Source organism: Oryza brachyantha, chromosome 1, assembly GCF_000231095.2.
Source record: "Oryza brachyantha chromosome 1, ObraRS2, whole genome shotgun sequence".
Lineage (NCBI taxonomy): Eukaryota > Viridiplantae > Streptophyta > Magnoliopsida > Poales > Poaceae > Oryza > Oryza brachyantha.
The window spans coordinates 1,083,103-1,100,739 of NC_023163.2; the positions used below are offsets into that span (position 1 = coordinate 1,083,103).

Here is a 17,637-nt window from a genome sequence, read left to right on the forward strand (position 1 = left end):
AGTGATCAAATAATGGAATCTCTTCTCTTTTATTTATATCAATATATAAATTTTTAATTGTATCTTTAGAATTTTAAGGTTTTTTAATCATATGTTATTTTTCAGTCTTTGTTTTTAAATTATTAATAAAAATATATTTTTTATTTATATTTTTTCATTTATAAATATGTAGTTTGATATTTTACAGAAAAAAACCCAACAATAAGACCTATGCGGTGAAATAACCCTACCACACAAATTAGACCAACGTGATATCGTTATTTAATCATGATTAACTTTGTAAAAATATTCATATTTGAAAATTAATTGTCGAGAATGTTCAGTGGTAAAATGAAATAAGAAATTTAAAAATAAATTAAATTCCCGCTGTGGACGCAGGTGACGGGGCTCCTGTGCTGTCGTTGATGTGGTGGCTGGTACATAGGGCCCACTACTGACGGACCCACCTGTCAGCCACGCACCGACGTCTCTCTTACCATGATCTAATCTCAATCCCTCGTGGACACGTGCAGTTTGGTCCTCATGGCGAGGCTATATATAAAGCCAGCCACACTCTCGCATCACACTCAAACCGGGAAGCATTGCAACGAACAAGCAATCGATCATGGAGAAGGGCAATCGTATCCTCCTCACGCTCTCCCTCGGAGCCCTCCTCCTCCGGGGATCTCATCCTCCGCCGCCGCCGCCACCAACATTCGCCTCCCCAGCGACGGCGGCGAATGGCCGGCTCCACCGTGGGAGTGCTGCGACAACCTCGAGCAGTCGCCGCTCAGGATCTGGCCGCCCAAGTACAGGTGCCTGGACGAGGTCGACCGCTGCGCCGCCGCCTGCAAGGACTGCGGGACGGCGGCGGCGGGTACGTCTGCCGGGACTGGTGCGCCAGCCCCGGGCCGAAGTGCACCGACGACGTCGAGACCGAGAAGATGAGGTCGAGGCGGTGGAACTGCTGCGACGAGGCGCGGTGCACGAGGTCGTGGCCGCCGACGTGCAGCTGCCTGGACAAGGTGGAGGCGTGCGTGCTCCGGCGAGTGCGGCGTGTGCGAGCGGGTGGAGTCGAGCCCCGCGCGCTACCGCTGCCTCGACCGCTACTACGGCTTCCCGGGGCCCAAGTGTCACTCTAGCTAGGTGAATAAGAGAGCTGCATCGAGCAGCGCTTCACACGGTGACCGCTCGATCAGTCAGGGACGGTGCTTTGCTGCCCACACGGTAGGCGTAGGCGCGTGCATGCATGTGTGTGTTTTTGTTTTGGTTTTGGTTTTGGTTTTGGTTTTATCTGCTCGATCGTTAGTGATGTTGCTGTTCCGTACTGTTCAATAAATAAGATCGATTTGCGAGGTCTCTTGTAGCCCTCGGTGGTCGACTGCAAAATTCACGTTATGCCACGTTCCAAAGAATACCCTCTCTAGATATGCTAAACAAAAAATATTTTACACTTTTGCTATTGGTCAAATATTTGATTTTTTTTCTATTAAACACGCGCCCAATGCATAGGGACTAGGGGAGAGATGTATGGGGTTTTTTTTAACTTGCGTGTATGCCTTCAAATTATCGTCCAACAACAGTAACCGGATTTGATTATGGAATCAAAATTTACAAACATTTGATCACTAGGCGGACCCAATATTTTACTGTTTCAAAATATTTGTCGTCTAATGTAATTTTGGTTAAAATTCTAAAATTGCAATAATCCATAATTTTTTAAAAAAACTTTGTTTAAATACATGACAAATAATACACGTAGATTCCTCGCAAAAGTACTTATCGTAATATCAAAAATTCATTACATTTTATAAAATTATTTGTTTAAATTTTATAAGTTTAATCAAATTTTATCCTAAACAATACACATGTTTGACCGGATGGATGGTGTATTTTGGTAGACACTTTAAAAAGGAAAATAAAAAATATCCTGGGAGCAGCGCATGTACAAGGCGGCCCAACAACATAAGCCGAAGCTGCCGTTGCGGCCCAGTAACATCGGCTTTGAGATTCAGGTGGGCTGTCTCAGGCCGTGAACGAGAAGCACCGCACGCGAGGCAGCCCATGGAACCGGTTCCTTCCAAGCCTAATAAGCCCACTAAAGCCCAATCAAATCACTGGTCCGCGTTTACGGGGCTGTAGGGTCCACAGGCATCAGCTCCGTCCGGCATGCTTCACGACGGCCGGCGGTAGGTGCCGGAGCATCGAACGGAGCAGGTATACGTAGCGCTGACCTGTGTAATATTAATATGCCCTCTGATTTTTTTAATTGATCATAGTTGATTTTTGAATTTATATTTAATCATTTGTCCTATTTAAATCTTTTATGTAAGTATAAAAAATTATAAATTATACTTAAAATTAATTTAACGATAAATCAAATTATAACAAAATAATCAATAATTATATAAATTTATTAAATAATAAAGGATCATATTAACTCGTATCTAAAAGTCAACAGCTTTAAATAAATAACGGAAGTGTGTTGTTAAATATATGCACTTCTCGTGCTGCTCGATCGGCATGATCTATCCATCGACGGATTTGGCTCCACATCTGCAGAAAGTGGGCTTAATTAATTACACTGATTAATCAGTCACCCCCACAAATTTGCAGATAAGTAAACGCCGTTGCATCGATCGATCACCATCATCAATTCATCATCATGACCATGCTATATGATATTTTTTATTGGTAAAACACACATGCCATCGTCGTGAGATGCATGCACGTGAAGCTGCCTCTCGTGAAGCTCATCCATGTTCCTGTTTAGGCATTGCAGTTTCCAAGCATATGGAAGGATGAGAATAAAGAGAGAACCATATATAATGTAGCATATCTTGAGTGGCTCGTCAATGGTCGTTGTTGTTTAAGATAATGTTGACATGGTAAAATAGGGACCAGAGCATCTCCACAAGGCATCTACAGTTGATCCCTAAAATAGAATTGGGAAATTAGACTATAAAACATACTTCCAACAAGTTTTCAAGTCTATTAATTATTAATATTTACGAATTGCTAAAGTCAACTCTCTTTCTTGTCCTAAATTTAGGGCAAAAGTATATGTTCCCAATATAAATTATTTAGTTTGCGGTTTAAGGTCCACATGTCTTGTGTCAGTGACTTCTCCAGCAAGTGCAATCATACTGAACTCAGCTAGAGTACGTGTGTACGCGTGATTAATGTGGAAATTGTCAATTGTCAACTCGATCAGCTACGTTGTGTCGCCCTTAATCTGGCGTCTCCCTCGATTCAATATGCATCCAACTTGACAAGTTGGTGATCGATCAACTTCTCCTCGCGCTCGTGCTTAATTAATACATGACTAGTTCTAACATGCATGGGCATATGGCCAGGCAGGCTATAAATACCCCCACAAAACGAGCTAACTGAGCTCAGACCACAGTACTAGCTACGTAAACTAGAGCTAATTAAGCATACTCGCTAATGGTCATGAAGAGGTGCAGCCTTGTGGCGCTGTCCCTCCTCGGGGCTCTCCTCCTCGCTGGGATCTCCGCCGCCGTCGCCGCCGAGGACGACGACGACAACATCCTCCTTCCCACCGACGTGCTGGTGGTCGAAGGTGAGGGCGAGGAATCCATCAACGACAATGGCCGTCGGCCGTGGGAGTGCTGCGACAACGTCGAGCGGTCGCCGGTGAGGATCCAGCCGCCGAGGTTCCGCTGCAACGACTTCGTCGACCGCTGCGCCGCCGCCTGCCAGCAGTGCGACCCGGTGCCGAGTCCCATCCCCAGGCGGCGGTTCGTCTGCCGCGACTGGTACGTCGGCTCCAACCCCGGGCCCAGGTGCAGCAGGAAGCATTGCTCCGGCGAGGACGACGACGAGCTGACTGGATCATCGGAGGCGGCGCCGTCGCCGGGGAAGAGGAGGCCGTGGGAGTGCTGCGACACGGCGGTGTGCACGAGGTCGCGGCCGCCGACGTGCAGCTGCACGGACACGGTGGCGAAGTGCGGCAGCGGGTGCGTGCAGTGCAAGCAGGTGTCGTCGCGCCCTTCCCGCTTCAGGTGCCTCGACAGTTACCACGGCTCCCCCGGGCCAAAGTGTCACTAGTACGCGAATTATTTTTATTTTTTAAACTTTTTAATAAATAATTTAATTACTAAGTCTCGAAAGAAAATATTTTTATAATCTAAACCTTTTTTTCCATGATAACCCTCCTAGCGTGACAAGATAACACAGTCATGCAAAATAGTTGCCGTGGCATGACAAGCCTGATGCAGCTATTTTTGTCAGTGACATGGCAAAAAAGATTCAGATGATGAAAATATTTTCTTCGAGATTTAATAATAAAATTATTTATTTAAAAAGTTTAAAGATAAAAAATTTCATAGTACTCCGTCTCCCCTACATGCAACTGGACATGGGATCCAACCACGAATAAGACCCAGATCACGCACGTATCCGATCAACCAGCGTTGCTGTTTACTTGTGTGTTTTACCCATGTGTTTAATTAATGTTGCTCCCTGTGTTAATGCCTATGTGTTTAATTAATGATGTACTCTGTGTTAACTGTTAAGTGTTCGAGCTTATTGTGTTGCAGTACCCTTTGGCTTTAACTAATACACTGATTGTCATACATCGATTAATAACGAGAGATCTGACCTGAGAACCAGTATAATAAGTGAGGTAAGCGATCTCTAAAAAATATTATATCATATTTATGTTCACATAGAGCAAGACAAAAAATAAGAAAAAATAAAAACGGACTACAGATTTACAACCAGCTACACTACAAACTTCAAAGACATATAAGAGATGGGCCATATATTAATGATATAATATATGTTTGTGTGTAACTATTCTATGAGTTAACTCTATGCTGGTTTTTAATGACATGAATTTTTTTTGAGCTAGTAGTTAGTCTGGTGTATTATATATATCATAACATATTCTCCGGGTGTTTGAGTTTTTTTTTCTATTTTCTTAGTGTTATTTGACTATGCCCCCAACAACTCCCTCCTTGGTTAGGGTGGGTAATTTTTTAAAGGAAATTGGAACCATGCCATTATGGTTTTATAAAGTTAGAGATATGTCACTGATATCTTAATGACACGTGAGCCAGGATGACATATTTTTAATTTAGTAAAATTATAATGATAACCTTGTAATTTTCTTTTTTTAATGATATGAAAACAGAACCGAAACTGCAACTTAACCGAGCCGAAGTTTCTGTTTCCTCGGTCTTTTTATCGATCGGTTTTTGTTCTGTCCAACTTCGGTAATCGACTTATCGTTTGTGCGTTGGGTTATCTATCACAGTAAATCAAATTACGGATGAAACCAATCATACCAGCGACGACCTCTTCCCCTCTTTCTTATCGTGAACATAGCCTAAGCTAGGTTACCATGAATGGGAGATGGCGAAGGTCGATTTGGGCACAGTTAGCCCAACAACTGGATCATGCGTTTATGGCTCATGTGACATATCACATATTGCGTGTTCTTATATGTTAAGACTTTCTGATCTTATCAACATTTATATTTCCGAAATATGCATACTTCATGGGCCATTTGAGAAGGAGCTCTTCAGGGGCCAAACCTTCCCTGCACCGAATAAATGAGACTGGGCCGTGTTTTTCCTGCATGAGTAGTAAAACACAATCTCCTTCCGTTCGGGGTCCTCTTCACACACATGGGGCTGAGAAAATCTAATGTAATCTGAATGGGCCAACTTGGGTCGCTACCATCGGTTATCATCAACTAGTGGAGCGTCGGAGGAGTAATGGTACGGGGGAAATTTCCCACCTGCGGTTTGTGGCCAAATCACAAGAGAAACACAGCACTGTAAGGCAGTTGACGACGACCTGGTCTGTGCGTCCAAGTCTGGGAGTCGAGACGGACCCACCCAGTGAAAAGATGAACAAGCAGTGAGAGCGGATGTCTCTTTTTTTTTTCTTTTCTTTTCTCTTGATTAGGCTAATAAGTCAAAATTTACGCTTTTAATTCTATGTTTAAATTTAATTTTAAGATTTTTTATCAACTTTACTTTAAATAACCAAGAACATCCATATATTTTTTTAATTTTTGAATATTTTTCGTTTGAAGATATATTGTCTGATTTGTTTTAAAAAAACAAACAAAGACCATCTTAGTAGCGAGAGCTACAAATAAGCCAATCTACTCATTTTTATTATTTAATACTGTCAACTTTTAAGTTTAATTTTTGATCATTTATTTTATTTAAAATTATAAAATTATTAATTATTTTGTTATTGTTTGATTTATTAACAAAGTACTTTAAACATGAGTGATGATTTTGTATATTTACACAAATGTTAAACGTTGATAGAAAAACCAACGATATCAAATAAACAAAACTGAGGAGAGTATACGATACTGCGAACTAAATTCTTGTTAATCTATATTTAAACATAAATATATTTTTATAACGAAGAAAGGACCACACTGTTAGAGCCAGCCACGTATCACGGTTTGAACGGAGCCAGCACTCTAGTAGTAGTCAAGGCAACGAGTCGTTGTCCATTGTTCCCATCCGGAGACGAGACGAGACGCGGTTGCTGCTGAAATTTGTTTAGTTCCTAATTTTTTTTAAAAAAAATATCATCAAATCTTTAAACACCTAAATAGAGCATTAAATACAGATGAAACAAAAAACTAATTATATAATTATGTGAAAAATCATATTACGAATCTTTTGAGCCTAATTAACCTATGATTAACCATAAGTACCACAGTAGCCTATAGGTGTTAATGACGGCTTAATTAGGATCAAAAGATTCGTCTCGCGTGGTTTAAAGACTAACTATGAAATCAGTTTTTCCATTCATGTGAAAAATCCGTTACAATATTCCGTCAAACGTGTAGCGTGCCATTAAAAAAAAATTTCCCTGGCTAAACATTTAGCTACTCTCCTTCACGTCTCCTGCAGCAGCAAAGCCGCCGCTGCCGGCCGGCCGTTCGTGTGCGTTGAAACGTCGCACGCAGCTGGAGCCGCCATTACTGTTCGTGCCGTCTCTCTCCTGTCCTACTACCCAGCTCGATCCTCGGCTCACCCATGCCGTGGCCGTCGTCGTCGTGCGGGTGGTGCGGGAGGAGGAGGAGGAGGAGGAGAACGAGAGGAGGAGGCGCGGATCATCATGAGGCCAACGGCGGCGGCGGCGGCGGTGCGGCGGCGTCGAGGGAGCAGGAGGAGCAGTGGAGCCTCTTTATCGAGCTGCCCGTGCTGGAGGCCGCCACCGCTGGCTTCTCCGACGACAACCTCCTCGGCCGCGGCGGATTCGGCCCCGTCTACAAGGCAAGCTGTACTGTTTCTTGCAACCGCAATTCTAATCCCGTAAGATGAACAAATTAAATCTTGATGGTTTTTTTGTAAAAAATTATTGGTCAAAACAAGCATATTCCCTCCTGATTTTTGGTCATTTTCTTTTTCCTTCTCACCAACCAAAACGACTCTAACAAGCGGTCTACTCTACCTCTACGTAGGAATTCTTTTTCCGCCTTTGATGGAGAAATATTTTATACTCTCTGCAACAAGCTCTTCTTTTGCACCACTCTGATACTTTCAGACAAGCAAATTAATACTACTACTATGATGCATCAATTGTGTTTTTGTTCTCTTTTTGAGATGCATCTGTGGATCATATCGATCTGATCATCGATGGATGTGTGTCCGTTCGATCAGGGCGTGCTGGGGAATGGGCAGGAGATCGCGGTGAAGAAGCTGTCGCTGGAGTCGCGGCAGGGCGTGCGGGAGTTCCTGAACGAGGTGAGGCTGCTGCTGAAGGTGCAGCACCGGAACCTGGTGTCCCTGCTGGGATGCTGCGCCTCCGCCGGCCACAAGATGCTCGTCTACCCTTACTTCCCCAATGGCAGCCTCGACCACATTCTCTTCGGTCAGACTCACACACCCCTCCCTCTCTCTCTCTCTCTCTGCTCTCCATGCCATGTTGCCAATTATCAATTGCCATCAGACATATCCTAGCTTCTGAATTACGGATGGGGTTTCATTGTCAGCATAATGACCTGACATTTTGGTCATTCTTTACTAGTAGTATAACTCTACAGCTCACAATACTTTTCTTATTAATAACAGAGCGTGTAAACTCGGAAGCTAAGCCATATTGCAAGAGAGTTTGTAGTGCACTATAGCCTGTATTATATTATAGTATACTCCCCCGTCCCTAAACATTTTCACGCCGTTGACTCTTGTATATACGTTTGACTACTCGTCTTATTCAAAAAATTTACACAATTATTAATTACTTTTATATCATTTTATTTATTGTTAAATATACTTTTATGTATATATATATATAGTTTTACATATTTGATAAAAAAATTGAATAAGACGAATAGTCAAACGTGTATAAAAAAGTCAACGACGTCAAACATTTACGAACAGAGGTAGTACTTCTAAAAATAACTACATGGATACGTGCTTATATATTTCCTTTTCGAAAATACGCAAAAGACTAGCATATAGCTGGAACAGTATTTCTGGTAGATAAACTTTCAAGTATCAAAATGGAGAGTAACCATTGCAGTTCCATGGTTTGTAACCTATTGGTTTTCGGTGTCAAAAAAAGTAGCCTGGTGGTTTCAACTTTCAAGATGATCAAAAAGGTGAGTTAGCTTTGGCAAAGCATATATATTTACATACCAGAAACGTAGTAGTTCAGTCAATTAGGCAGGGCACCGAATCTTCAAAATGTCTCTTTTTCAGTCGATGTCAGGAAAATAAAATCTACCTTGACGTTTTAACTGACCTTTACTGTGTCAAAAGAAGTACTTAGATTGCTTAACATCAAAGGTTCAACATATCACATCAGATCGGTACTGCTGTATTCCGTGCAATGTCGTTGCATTGACCATTTCTTGAGCTGGATTAACAGTTGTCTGAACCTGAAAGGCACTCTGCATACAAATAAAAAAGACAAAAAAGTCATGCACCAGTCTTTATGATAACCGCGTAGAAAGGAGTGCTCACTAACGTGAAATATCGACCTGTTTTAGTTTGAAATGTTCCAGGATTTTTTAAACAAAATGCATAAAGCAATTTTTGGACCGTAGAGCGGTAGAAGGTGTTTCCACCTCATTGCACTTCCACAATCCGGGTAGGACTATTCGACACCAACTGCAAAACCAATGATTTTCTGTACAATTTTCAGGTTAAACATGAAAGATTCACATGCACTATTACTTTACTCCAACTGTGTATATCCATACAAACAAAACTAGTTCAATATTCAGTAAAACATAGAAAAAACAACGACACTCAGTAACCTGATATACTTGTAGACAGGAGGAAGAGCGTGCAGCTGGATTGGCCAAAACGGTACCAGATAATACTCGGCCTGGCAAGAGGCCTCCTCTACCTCCACGAGGAGTCCCCTGTCAAGATCATCCACCGAGATATCAAGGCAAGCAACGTGCTCCTAGACGAACAGCTGAACCCAAAGATCTCGGATTTTGGCATGGCGAGGCTCTTCCTCGAGGACGCCACGCATGTCAACACCTTTCGGATTTCCGGCACATAGTAAGTATAAGAGGTTTTTTACTATCTTTAAAAGGTACTAAATTTTTCAATGTAAGATTCTAATACCTCCAAGTTACGTGGTGCCCTAAGATGCTAAATTTTTATACTGAGAAATATGTTACTTTGAGATATTTTTCAACTATGTTTAAAAAGCTCTAAGTATAATCAATCCATCGTATCGTTGCTGCTTCACTTGATCCATCCAAAAGAACATCTGTGTTCTTAATTGCGTGATGATTCGGTTTTGCAGTGGTTATATGGCTCCAGAGTACGCGATGAACGGCTACCTGTCAACAAAGACCGACGTGTTCAGCTTTGGGATGCTGGTGCTGGAGATCGTCAGTGGGAGAAAGAACATCGATAAACATCAAGACGCTGAGAAGACCGACCTCCTGAATTACGTAAGCGAAATACTCCCTTTTCATCTCAAAATTTCTACCGGTAAAAGCTTGTCCTAGAATAAAGCAAATTTTCACTGACCGTTTCGTCGAAACCAATCACAACCATCCACATTTTAATTTCTTCGCCTACTTTCTCTTACGAGACATGAACTTTCACTGTTTAAATCCCACGTGCTTTGTTAATTCTCGTGTCCAGCTTCAGAAAAGCTTATTAATGTGGAACTTTATTAGTTACTCGCGTGGCAGCAGCATGCAGGAGGATTGTGAGCTGTGACTGAATCATTTTGTGGAAAAAAATTGAAAATTTTCAGACATGGAAGCTGTCAGAGGAAGGGAGGCAGATGGAGATCGTGGACACGGCGCTGTCGGAGTGGGACGCCGACGAGGCGCGGCTGTGCGTGCAGCTGGGCCTGCTGTGCTGCCAGGCCGTCGTGTCCGACCGCCCGGACATGTACAGCGTCCACCTCATGCTCTCCAGCGACTCCTTCACGCTGCCCAAGCCCGGCAAGCCGGCCATCCACGGCCGGGTCGGCCGCTGGATGAGCGCCACCACCACGGCGTCCTCCACCGCCTCCACCACCACCACGGCCGGCACCGGCACCACCACCACGACGACGACGACCAGGGCCGAGGCGGCGCTCGGCGGCATTGCCGAGGACGACTCCAGGAACTCCATCTCGATCTCCTTCACCACCGAAGGCCGGTAGAGTAAAGATTCATTTTAGGATGATGAATAGCAATTTTTGATCGAAATAATGGTGGTGTGATATGAAATAAGGAATTAGTTTGATGTATTTTGTTTGGGGAATTGTCACGATGGAATGGAAGTTCAAAGGGTAGGGGATGTTAGTTGTGCTGTTTGGATGATCGGTGTGGGAATCACGAGGGAGATTTTACAAGCAAATTCCAACCTTTTCAAAGCATTATAAATTCTTAATTTACAACTGTTCAAAGCATTATAAATTCTTACCTAGATTCGTAAAATATGTTGATCTAAAAGAAAAAAAACTAAATTAACAACAAGCTAGAAACTCAAAACATGTATGTTAGATTCTCACCACTTCACCAGTTGGCTTCTCAAAATCTCTCGGAGTGGGCCTGTTGGAGTGGTCCGATTTCTTCATGATTCCTGGGCTGGGCACAAAGTGGACTCTATCTAGGCTGCACAAGTGTAATTGACTCGGCCCATTAATCACATAACTCAAACTAAGTCCACCCTGGTCCTTTTCCTTAGCACATTGCTAACCTCTTCTTCCCGTGTAATGTGAGCTTCTCCTAGAAAAAAAAACTCCCTTCATATTTTTTTACGTGACGCCTTTTATGTTTATATTTAATCATTTATCTTATTAAAAGATTTTATCCAAATATAAAAAGTAATAAGTCATACCTAAAGTTTACATAATAATAAATTAAATTATAACAAAATAAATAGTTAATTATATATATTTTTAAGATGAACGGTGAAATGTAATGATACGTCGATACCTGTATGCCCCTGTATCTAAACTAAGCAAGTGCTTTCTTCTTGGGCTTTGGTATTATCAAGAAGAGTCCACTGTGCTTGTGTTCCGCTTAAGGGAGAAATCAGAATAGCTTTACGTGAGAATACATACATGTGTGTGTGCGTCAGTGCGTGTCTTTTCTCTCCCTAACGCTACAAATTCATGCTTGTAATATACAGATCGAGCTATCTTTATATATGCTATATATAGCTCACATAGTTAATCAAGGAGTAACTTAATTTGCAGTATGACAATAATGGAGAAGGGATGAACAACTTCTAAGTTCCCAGACATGGCATATATTTGGGAAACAATTCTAAACTCTTAAGGAAATATCATTTCATCGATTGCATGTTATTTAAACAGTTAATTTTTTAATATATATAACAATAGATTAATAATAAATATACCACTCCACAAACATTCAAGGTCAAATCTAAATTCTAAATATTATAATGAAAATAACAAGTATTGCTATAAATATAGATATGCTATTTATAGTTTAATTTGTTATTTTTTTATAAATTGTAGATGTCATATTTGAACTTGCATATGTATGAAGTGAAATATATCATATTAATATATTTTTATTTTTTTATTTTTTATAATTATTTAGATGATATAAAAATAAAGAGGGGATGACTCCTGATGTTGCAACTAGTAAACTGTCACTGCCAACGATTGCCAATCCTCCGGTAGCAAGTAGGAACTGAATTTTTTGACCTCTGCACACGCAGATCAAAGGGTATTTAATTGTAGCAAGTAGTACAGCTTCTAGAAATTAGGCCGTTTTGCCAGTGCAATTTGCAGAAATTATTTAGATGCTACAGTATAATTCCTGCATGGTTAGGTTCCAAGCATAATATTCTCTGCAGGGAATGAATTTATCTCCCAAGTTACAACGATAGGTTATATGCTGCTGTACTGAATTCTGAAGTCCGGATCGATCGATCAGCTCATGGGCAGCAACAGCTTTCCACGTTGTTGTTGTGACGCATCCACAGATCGAGCCGCATATATGGATCAGTTCATCAGCACAATTCTACATAAACTTTTCCTCGTATCTATATTTTCTAGAGACCATCAAGTTGAATTTGGAGAAAACGAAAGGTGCAGTCGTAGTAATTGACGAGCACATATTCCTTTTGTGAAAAAAGAAAAAAAATCAATTTATATATATATATATATATATGTCCAAATTTATAGAGAAGTTGATTTTTTATGAGACGGATGAGGTACGAAGGTGACATATGCGATAAGGTTGGATTGATTATCCATGTCATATATATATATATATATATATATATATATATATATATATATATATATATATATATATATATATATATATATATATAACTTTTGCAAATTGTAAATACAAGTATTTATGAGGTGTACTCCATGACCGATCATGTATATCCATTCCATTTGTAAGAATTGCTGTGCCGGCAGGTAATCCTGGAAGAACAGTATCCATCAAGCTAGCTAGGTGCTGATCAGGACTCAAGGAGTGGTCCGTGAGATGCCATCGATCGGAAGCTATACTATAGCTTCAAAGACAATGACACTTAGTTACCCACATCATCAGGTTGTTGCTAGCTAGAGTTAATTAATCATTCAGATTTGAGAACCTCGCGTTTCAAGTGTGCTTAATTCGTCTAGTTGTACGATCAGGCAGCTAGTAGAGACTCCAAGATGCTGTAAGTGTGCCACTTGATGACTTGAAATCTTACGGTCCCATCTTTTCGATTATGTTTACGCTTATAAGTTAAAATTAAAATTTAAAAATTTTAATTTGGAGTTGATTTTGTATTTTTTTATCGTATATTTTTTAACGTTTGCTTTTAGATCGTTAAAAACACATATAAAATTTTTGTTTATAAATTATTTTTCGTTTGTAAATACATAGAAAGCCAAATGATGACATCCTAATTTCCATTCAAATATAAGGGGTGATTGCTTAGCTGGCATATATGTAAAAAACATAATTTATGAATAAATTTTTTATATATCTATTCTTATTATCTAAAAGTTAAGCTGAAAAATAAACTTTGATAAAAAAGTCTTTAAACAAAACTCTAAATTTAAGATTGAAAGTTCAATTTGTAAGTATAAACAAAAGCGAAAAGACGGGGTCATGGTTGCATACCATCTTCTCCTGAAACCTCGTCCTTGAGCTGGATTAATCAGACCGAGTCTTCATTTCCTTTTAGAAACGGAGAACCATATATTAGATTCTTAGATTAAACAACTACAGTACATTACGTAAAGCAAGAGCTAGCTGAGTTTGGATCCATAAACAAGTCCAAAACCAGTAGAGACGACAGAGTTGAGTAGGACTGAAAAAGGTAATTAACATTAGCTTTTCGATGGGCAGGCAAGCACCTTTAACTAACGCTGAAGATTCTGGTTGTGCTGTACACAAGTTATTGGATTTACAATTAATATTAGAACGTCAACGGGTTTATATTCACACGCACGCAAGATCTGATCAACAATTGAGCCATTGACGGACATTCATGCAGATCAGAGGCTTTAAATCCAGATCTTGAAACTGAATTACTAGTATTACGTATGTACGCGCGACCAATCCATTGGCAATGGCTTCGAGTCTCTTCGACCGAGCCCAAATGCAAAATCATATTTTCATTTTTAAGTATAGTCAAAATTTGATTTTCAACCTTAAATAGTTGATTTTTGATGTTTTTCATCCCTGTTTATTTTTCATCACTAAAAATACTCATGTGAAATTTTTATGCATAGAATGTTTTTCATTTGCAAATATATCATTTGATTTTTTCTTCGAAAAACGAAAAGATCACACACATATATTACATCTGTTTCATATTAATTAATGATTGTAACAATATGTTAGCTTAATCTAGATTTATTAATTAATGAATATATATTATTTGAATATATGTTTACATAAATTAGTATCCAAATCTATAAAACACTAAAAGGTTTTGCATTGGGAAGGGGGGTTACAGCAATTTTGGCAGGAGTCAAAATTCAGAATCAAGCTAGCTAGGTTAATTGGAGCGTCAGACGATCAATCCATGGATTTGCGTAATATATACCCCTCCGACTTTTTTTTGACGCCGTTGACTTTTTATCTACGTTTGACACTGTATCTTATTAAAAAATTATACAATTATCGACTATTTTATTATAATTTGATTATACTAAAATAACTTTAAGTATGATTTATAATTTTGTATATTTTAATAAGAATTTTATATAAGACGAAGAGTCAATATAAATAAAAAGTCAATAACTTAAAAAAAAATCGGAAGGAGTATACAGTGCATGCAGGCTGCATGAATGTGCGGCGGTTGTGCACCCACTATGCGTGCTGTCCTTCAATTTCTTCCTTGCATATATGGTATGACCTATCACGAGATCGAGCAGTTCCTTGCTTTACTGGCATCTATATATGTTTTCACCGACAAGCTAGCTAGCATGCGATCAGGAATGCAGTTAGTTTATTTTTTCTTTTTAAGAAAAGAAATAATGTGCAGTAGCAGTGATAGCTACTAGGTGATCAACAGTTTGTCACCGACACTAATTAAAGGGGTAGATCTGGCTAGGGAAGGACCCTTGATAACCGATCGATGAATATCTAACTAGCTGCATGCGTTTGAGATAAGTAGCTTACAAATTATATATTTTTAAACTTGTAAACGATATATTTTGTGTAAAATGTTTGTAAATAAAAGATCGAAAGCTAGAGGACCAATTAAGGCTGAAAGCGAAACAAGTGGCATGCATGCTTGATGTATTCATCTCTAGCTAATCTACACGTGACGTGTTTGCTGCTGCTGCTGCTGCTACATCAGCAGTCAGGAGACAAATGATATAACTATCTATCCGGATTAAGATCGTCTGAGATATAAAATTATAAGGATATGATAGCTTTATACTTATATGTCAAACAAATGATATAACTATCTATCTATGGAACTGCTTTCATGTCTTCGAATTGCAATTGGATACACCGATCTATAGTGAATTAGTGATCGATGCAGCTGATTATTCTCTCTCTTGCAGGTACATGATATGTACGCGTGCGTACAAAAAATGCAATTAAGCACGCAAAGTCAATGCATATATGATCGATCTTGATCTTGATCAGATAGATATATATGATGTGATAGAGGTAATGGTTATTTGGCTTTTCCAAACGATATATTAACAAACTAAAATTATTTAATTTTATAATTAAAACTCTTATATACGTATTATTTTTAGTGATTAAAAGCAAAGATCAGAAAAAAATATAGGTGAAAAAAAATCTAAAATCAATTTTAAATTTAAAGTTAAAAAATAAAATTTTGTCTCGTATTATAAGTATATATAATTAAGTAGAATATAAAATATGAGTGGATATTATATATGCATGCCATGGTCGGTGTTGGCCTGGCCCCCCAAAAAAACGCCGATGTGATCGATCCAATCCGACTGCGGCGAGGATCGGAGGAAGCGAGATACGTGGAATCCGGCTGATTCTACCGATATACTACTCCGTACCTAAAAAAAATAATTTCTGGGTTTTATATGTCCACCATCCGTTTTATTCGAAAAATTTATTAAAAAATTAAAAAAATAGTCAGTACTATTTATATTTTATCATACAGTAATAATAAAAATATTAATCATAAAAAATTTCAAATAAAACAAAGTGTCAAATATTCTATAAAAACATATAAATTCGGAGGTTGCATAGCACTAGTTGAAGCGTATTCTGTTCGTTCCGTTATAAAAATGGGCCCTCCAACCTCTAGATCCAGCCAAATTCACAACTAGCCCCCTCTTCTTTTGGGTTTTTACACATCACACGCACGCGCATGGACGGGTTGGCCTGGTCCCGTAAGGATATCAATTTGAAATCAAGTACATAGAAAAGGTCCTATAAGGATGTTGATGTTGATTGATTACGCCACAATGTTTTGCCATCACACTTATTCTAGAAGAAACCACTAAACTAAAAAAATTGTCTCTCATTAACAAGCCAAGGGAAGACATCGACATGCAAGCAAAATGGATTTGTTATACGTCCCTAGTTAATATGTATAGACTCCGTATTTATTACTCCAACCATTTCAATATAATGCATATCTAGCACCATAGAGATAAATTAGTTAAAGAAACGTAAATAGCCTTATTAAACAATAAGATTATAGAGTGACAGGTAGGTAGTGATAAATGAATAGAGATTTGATTATTAGGTGATTGATAGGATACTTATCACCCATAAATACACTCTTTGTGGACAAATTTAAATTCTAGGAATGCACTTATTATGGGATAAAGGTAATATATGATAATAAATACCTCCATTTGTCCATAAATTTATCTAGTTAATGCCATTTAATAGGGGATAATGTATGAAAGCATTATTAACAAACAAAGAATAATATTAAAAATATAGGGATATTCATGAGCCAAATATATACTTTACGACTATGGTAGTGGTTATTCTTGCAACACAACTATAAGTCGACACACCTTCGTCTCTATGGCTGCATCAAAGTGTCCTCATCCATTAATGTCGTCGTCTCACAAACATCCGTATGCGTTGAGATAAGACGGAGAGAACAAATATATAGAGCGATGAGGGAGAGAGATAAGGGGATAGGGATTCAATGAAACAAGTAAGACAAACGGAGGGAGAGGGATGGAAGGAGAGTGGTTGAACATACAAGATGATCATGATCGTAAGGGGAGAAATATGGCAATATTAATTAATTGTTTGGAGCAAAAACTGTTTTTTGGGACAAAAAGCCTCACTGTTATGAATTATTTTTTCTATAACAAATAAAACACATGACATGCAACTTTATATATATAATAGCTAAGTGCCCGTGCGTTGCAACAGGTTATCGAAAATAGCAAAATTAAGTTTTGTTGGAAAATATTTTGATTGACTAAAACAAGATTGCATATGTGTTGTACTGTGTTTAAAAATACCAAAAAATATTTCATCTAAAAACAAAAACATAACCATAGTTAGAAAATTGAGTTGCAGAGCTACGTAAATAAAAAAAACAGCGAACTGATACCATACCCTACTTAAATGGTGGTGTTAACGGAGATGGTGGTGATGGCACTATCATTTTATAACAGTATATAATAGTATAGATATGCAATACCACAGGGGTGTTTCCGAGAAAAAAAAATGAGAGGCGTCCCCACCAGCTACAGCGAACAGGAGTACAGCGTGGCCATGAACCAACA

At 39.0% G+C, this 17,637-nt stretch overlaps 2 protein-coding genes and 1 pseudogene across 4 annotated transcripts; all 3 read left to right on the forward strand.

The window, feature by feature from the left end:
- The first annotated feature begins 553 nt into the window (after positions 1-553).
- Positions 554-1,192, forward strand: LOC102702989 (annotated as a pseudogene).
- Positions 1,193-3,390: 2,198 nt separating this feature from the next.
- On the forward strand, positions 3,391-4,561 carry LOC102699903 (Bowman-Birk type trypsin inhibitor-like). The gene has a single exon (XM_006643639.1). The coding sequence runs from the start codon at positions 3,427-3,429 to the stop codon at positions 4,048-4,050; it is 624 nt and encodes a 207-aa protein (XP_006643702.1). The 5' UTR covers positions 3,391-3,426; the 3' UTR covers positions 4,051-4,561.
- A 2,306-nt stretch (positions 4,562-6,867) lies between these two features.
- Positions 6,868-10,846, forward strand: LOC102703262 (putative receptor-like protein kinase At4g00960). 3 transcript variants are annotated; one of them, XM_040526285.1, is made up of 5 exons: positions 6,868-7,263; positions 7,644-7,854; positions 9,264-9,497; positions 9,748-9,898; positions 10,210-10,846. In XM_040526285.1, the coding sequence occupies exons 1-5, from the start codon at positions 7,017-7,019 to the stop codon at positions 10,603-10,605; spliced, it is 1,239 nt and encodes a 412-aa protein (XP_040382219.1). In that variant the 5' UTR covers positions 6,868-7,016; the 3' UTR covers positions 10,606-10,846. The 3 variants fall into 3 exon arrangements, with proteins under 3 accessions (XP_040382219.1, XP_006645459.2, XP_040382226.1); XM_006645396.3 differs by having other exon boundaries at positions 6,868-7,256; positions 9,260-9,497; XM_040526292.1 differs by having other exon boundaries at positions 7,069-7,263; positions 9,260-9,497.
- Positions 10,847-17,637: the final 6,791 nt, after the last annotated feature.